Source organism: Heliconius melpomene, chromosome 11, assembly GCF_056956725.1.
Source record: "Heliconius melpomene rosina isolate 202511_hmr_F chromosome 11, ASM5695672v1, whole genome shotgun sequence".
Lineage (NCBI taxonomy): Eukaryota > Metazoa > Arthropoda > Insecta > Lepidoptera > Nymphalidae > Heliconius > Heliconius melpomene.
Window position 1 is genome coordinate 6442957 of NC_140399.1, and position 5078 is coordinate 6448034.

General features: G+C 32.7%; 1 protein-coding gene across 1 annotated transcript; it reads right to left on the minus strand.

The window, feature by feature from the left end:
* Nucleotides 1-272: 272 nt before the first annotated feature.
* Nucleotides 273-4837, minus strand: LOC146534633 (odorant receptor 4-like). The gene is made up of 9 exons (XM_085193287.1): nt 4561-4837; nt 3944-4096; nt 3464-3646; nt 2899-3076; nt 2431-2524; nt 2006-2107; nt 1413-1501; nt 655-721; nt 273-344 (listed from the first exon to the last, which is right to left on the minus strand). The coding sequence occupies exons 1-9, from the start codon at nt 4835-4837 to the stop codon at nt 273-275; spliced, it is 1215 nt and encodes a 404-aa protein (XP_085049413.1).
* Between the last annotated feature and the right edge of the window lie 241 nt (nt 4838-5078).

A 5078-nucleotide genomic window follows, 5' to 3' on the forward strand; every position in this document is an offset into this window, starting at 1 on the left:
CATTCAGTGGAAAAAGAAAATGTCTATCATAATATATATCTATCTATATATATTAGATAGATTGCGTATATTTATTTTCTTTTGTTAATTTCAACTACTCGGATATTTTTTCTAATATTAACATTTTTATTTAGCTTACTTAAGTCGACTTATTATTATTTTTAAATAAATAGAGTTTAAAATAATAAAATTGAATCTTTATTATTTCAACTAATGGTTCTAATTTTAGTAAATATATATTAGAAGTTACTAAATAGATATATCCTATTAAATTAAGTGCCCCGATTATTGTTGCGGTAAGTTGTATATAATAAGGCAAAATATGAATATGACGTGGCGAGTATCTGAAACAAAAATATAAAATAATCTAAGGTCGTTAAAAATTATGGCCCCATTTGACTGTTAACATTAAGGTTGTAGGTTCGATTTCCACTCAGAGTAATCGATTTCCTTGCTCTGGCAATAATAGAAAATCGGGCGATGTGTGGAGAACGAAGTGTTTTAATACTACGTTCTGTCTGCTTACCCTGCTATATGCGGGATAAAGCGTGAACCGATCCTCATCATCATCCTATGCAAGTCATCTGTGAAAAGGACTATTAAAAAAAAGAACATATATGAAAAGGACTATTAAAAAAAAGAACATATACATACCGAGCTATAAGTCGACATAGTGATAGGGCCAAACTTTAGTGCCGTGAAATAAAGCGGTTTCTGGGATCTGCAGAAATAAATAAAAAAAAAAGTTGAAACGTCGCTCTGGGAGCCTGAACGGATTGGAATGCAAATTAGTTGGTGTTTGCGAAGATTTTAGTACAGCAGAATATTGGATCGTTCTAGAGCTATTTTGGATTCACTGCTTTTATATTTATTATTTAAAGAAATAGTTGTATATATATATATTTTTTAAATATCTATATAATATATGGTGGAAGGTTTTTGACTACAAATAATGGTTGTGGATGGGATCTCATTAAAAAAATATGATGTAACTTATATGAGATGGTTAGTAGTGGCGCCTTACAACCTTGTGGGATAGATTGTGGGTTCGATTCTCACTGGAGGACAAAAATACTTCATATTTTCATCTCTTAACTCTGGTGTTTTGAGACACCCGAGCAGCGTTGAGTTCTGCCACCATACTCGTAGTATTGTTATCTAAAATAAACACTTATACAAAATTTCAGCTCAATCAGGTAAAGATATCTGTTTCAAAATTGAATTGCAGGATTCTATTCACAAGTTAACCAGGAAATAGATCAATAAGTTGCAAGATTTGAGGCAAACCTTTTAAATATAAAAGTCTTTTATTTTACAATACTTTAAAAAATAAGTTTCTAAATTGTAAATCAAATTTGAAGAGTCCAGATGTAATTTCATCTAGAAAATATCTTATTTAAAAGAATAATTACCTCTGAATTACAGCTAAAAGTAGCTTTCGGGAGCGAATGTCACAATGGTACCAACCGCTCTCGTACACCGCGGTAGCCACGCCAGAACTCTAGGTTTACAAATTAAATATTTATTTAATCGAGAGATAATTAAGTCGAAAATAATTATTTCTATTTACACTTAATTATTCTTAACTACTAATTTATAAAGATTTATGTGAAAGTACGTGATTCGTAGGGAAATCAAGTATATAGATAATTTAAATATATAGATAGTAGTAAAAGGATAGTACAATCGGTTAATAGATAACAACATACCATATTGTAAAATGTTTAATAGCAATAAAGGCTTATTTTATTTTTATTTTTATTTTATTTTACGTGATTGTAAACGCGAATGGTTGTAGGTTCGTTCCCACTCGAGACAATGAATTGATATTTTAGAAGGCGAAAAAAAAAAGATTTGTTTTACTAATTTACTATTGAAAAGTTATATATTTTATAACATAGCGGTACTTAAAATATCTATGAAAAGCTTAATTTATTTGTAGAGATTTACTTATGTTTAGTATTTTTAGCGTCTACGAAGTTGGTTTATAAAATTATTTACTTACCGAAGCAGAAATATCATCAGCATACCAGCACAGAATGCCGACTTGAGTTAAGACGGCTCCCAAGTAAAACTTATTACTCATTACCATGACCGGATCCAAAAGCTGGGAGAGACAAAATAAATATAGAAATTCTTCTTGTTTTAATTTTAGGTCAATTAAGAATTTACAATTAAAGAATATAATTTTTTATTTTGTATTTATAGTAGACATGAGAGCCAATGGTCTAACCACCGAGGACGCAAAAGATCGTGCAAAGTGGAGTAGGTTGAGTAGGAAAGCAGACCCTGGTAATAGCCGGGATTAATGCCAGGAAGAAGAAGAAGAAGTAGACAGAAGTTTCATTGATGTGGTTTGATGGTTGTGGTTTGGTTTGTAAAGAAATTGACAGTTTGGACGTTAAATACATGGACAATTTAGATACTTACAATATTAAAAGCAACACAGCAAATGTTGACGGAACTCATTAAAACATTAATAAGGTTGACCAGACAAAAGGCATCCTCCAGGTCTTCTCCGTATCTATAAACATATTGACACAGTTAACTAACGTGTATTTCTTTGCTCGAATTTTATTTGAGACCACGCTTCTGTTTAAAATGTAGAAATTTTCTGACATTTTTAGACGTTTTCCAATAGGATAGACAAAGTGGCGTATGATTTTTTCTGACTTTTTTTGGTCATAACAAAATCACACAAAGCAAAACCTAGGTGATTGTTGAGTAGCTATTATTAGAGTATCCATCCGTCCATCAGCCTTTTAAAGTCCACTGCTGGACATAGGCCTCCCCCAATGCTCGCCACTCCGTCCGGTCCCGCGCCCTTTGAATCCAGCGGGTTCCCGCTGTTTTCTTGAGGTATTAGAGTATACATAATATATTTTTCATAGTTCTTACCTTATGAGTCTTTGATGAATTTTAATAAGTAAAGTAATATCGGCATAGCAGTTCTGATTGTTTCTCATGTCCAAGCGGCGAATTTTGTCTTGCAACATTCGGAGCAGCATACTAATATGGCTTGCCATTGTCATAAACAAAATATCTGAACCAAGCATCGCCCATACAGAAAACAATCCTTCGGGAAAAAAAATAATAAAATATCCATTAATGCACCCTCCAGCAAAGCCAACTTTAATGGTAATATTTTTTCAGCTTCACGCTGTATTCCGCATACAGCAGGGTAGGCAGAGGGAACCTAGTGTTAAGACACTCCGCTCCCAACTTTCTGCCGAATTCTGGAGGCATTGCGTGTTGAGTGGCAGAACTCAACGCCGCGCTTTGCCTCGACACCAGAGCGATGAAATGGAAATATAAACGTAAATAAATATTTCACTTCCTCGAGTTGGGATCGAACCCATAATCGTCGCGTTACAGTCACACCCTTGTGCCGCTGCGTCATAATGGCCTCAAATTATATCATATTTTTTCGTATTAATAAAATATACTATATTGCAAGTTTTACCTGAAAAAGTTTCAAAGACAAAGGCAAGTTCGTGGTATCCGGGCTGTGTTTTGTCAAAGAAGTATTTTAAGTGCCAGATATAGCCCAAGCTGGCTGGTTCCCCACGGATCTTTTGGTACAAATAAATTACCACTGGGGTTAAGTTGTATAACCAAACACCCAAAACGTTCCAAAAAGCATACCCTAATAAAAAATAAGGATATTATATTTATTTTCATTGTGACATTTATTATATTGATTATTATTGACATTTTGGTGCAGAAGGGACGTGTCCAAGTGTACACAATGACTTTATGTTCAAAATTTACTGAAGGCCAAATAAAAAAATAAATATAAAGTTAATTTATACTGAAAAAAGTAAAAATATGCATTTATTATTTTCATAATGTTCATAATTAAACAAGCAAGTGTAGTATCTCCCTTCACGAGCATTTAAAATATTATGTGAATATAGTGTGAGTGAAAAGTAAATGTACATACAAAACTGGACAATTTCTAGTTTCGAAAGTTTCTTCTTCTTGAATTCTATGGCATTCCTATCAGAGCTGGTTAAGAACCACAGATCAGAGAGCTCACTTAGCAGGTTGCGAAAAATGTTCCTCTTGTACCAGATCGTCAAAAGCTTGCTTAAACCTGCCAGATTTGTAGAATAATATATTTATTATTTTATGTACAACTGCTGCAGTGGCGGTTGTGTGTTCGATTCCCATTTTGGGGAATGCAACTTAACCCCCCCTCTGCCTACCTTGCTATATTCGGGATACAGTGTGAGCTGAAAAAGAAAAAAGCTGACATTTTACTGTAAAATGGTACATAAAATACAAAATAAAATATAGGTATGAAGCGAACAGTGTACAAATAAAATTTCGTTTACAATGGCATATTAAAAATTCCATGTAGTAAAAAATATAAAAAATATGCAGGAGAAGCGGCACAGCCTCTGGCTTCGATGTTCACATCGAAGTATGGGGTATGCGGAGTGAGATTTGATTTCGTTTCGTTTTTCGGCGTTAAGTTCCACCGCACGTTCAACACGTAATGATACCTCTGTGAAGTAATATAAACTCAAAATAATATATATTAAAAAAAAAACTTACTAATACAATCGTAGCCGAATATATGTAGACCTGCTACGAAATCAGCGACTGACGTAGAAGTCAATAGCTCGGTTATAGCATAGTTCATTTGACCCGCTTCTTTTAAAACAATTATAATAACTGTTCCTAAGAAACAAATGTATTTCCATATTTTAAGGTAAAGACTTTTAGGTAAATCGTCAATAAAAGAGAAACCAACAATTCTAGTGCAAAAATTACATAATTTTAAAGTTTTATTAATTTCTTTTTTGGCAATTATTTTATCCTGAGTAAACATGTTTTGTCGTCTGTCGATTTGTGTAAAGTAAATTTGTTACTGGGTATTTATTGTAAGAATAACTTCTAAATAAATAGAATAAAATAATACTGATTGTAAGAACTTTTTCTAGTGAATAATTACATACATTTTCAGTTGAAATATAAGGAAAAAAGTTAGTTACAAAGTTTTTTGCTTCAGCTCCCGCCCATAATGAACCCTTTACTTATATAAATTTCTCTATTTATTATTCTTATACTTA

What these genes read in the sequence shown, in the direction of transcription:
- LOC146534633 (XM_085193287.1), bottom strand. Translation starts at nt 4,837, where the DNA reads ATGTTTACTCAGGATAAAATAATTGCCAAAAAAGAAATTAATAAAACT. An exon ending in TGTCTTTGAAACTTTTTCAG is followed by an intron (nt 3,077 to 3,463) that starts GTAAAACTTGCA and finishes TTTTTCCCGAAG; the next exon opens with GATTGTTTTCTGTATGGGCG. An exon ending in GCTGTGTTGCTTTTAATATT is followed by an intron (nt 2,108 to 2,430) that starts GTAAGTATCTAA and finishes TGTCTCTCCCAG; the next exon opens with CTTTTGGATCCGGTCATGGT.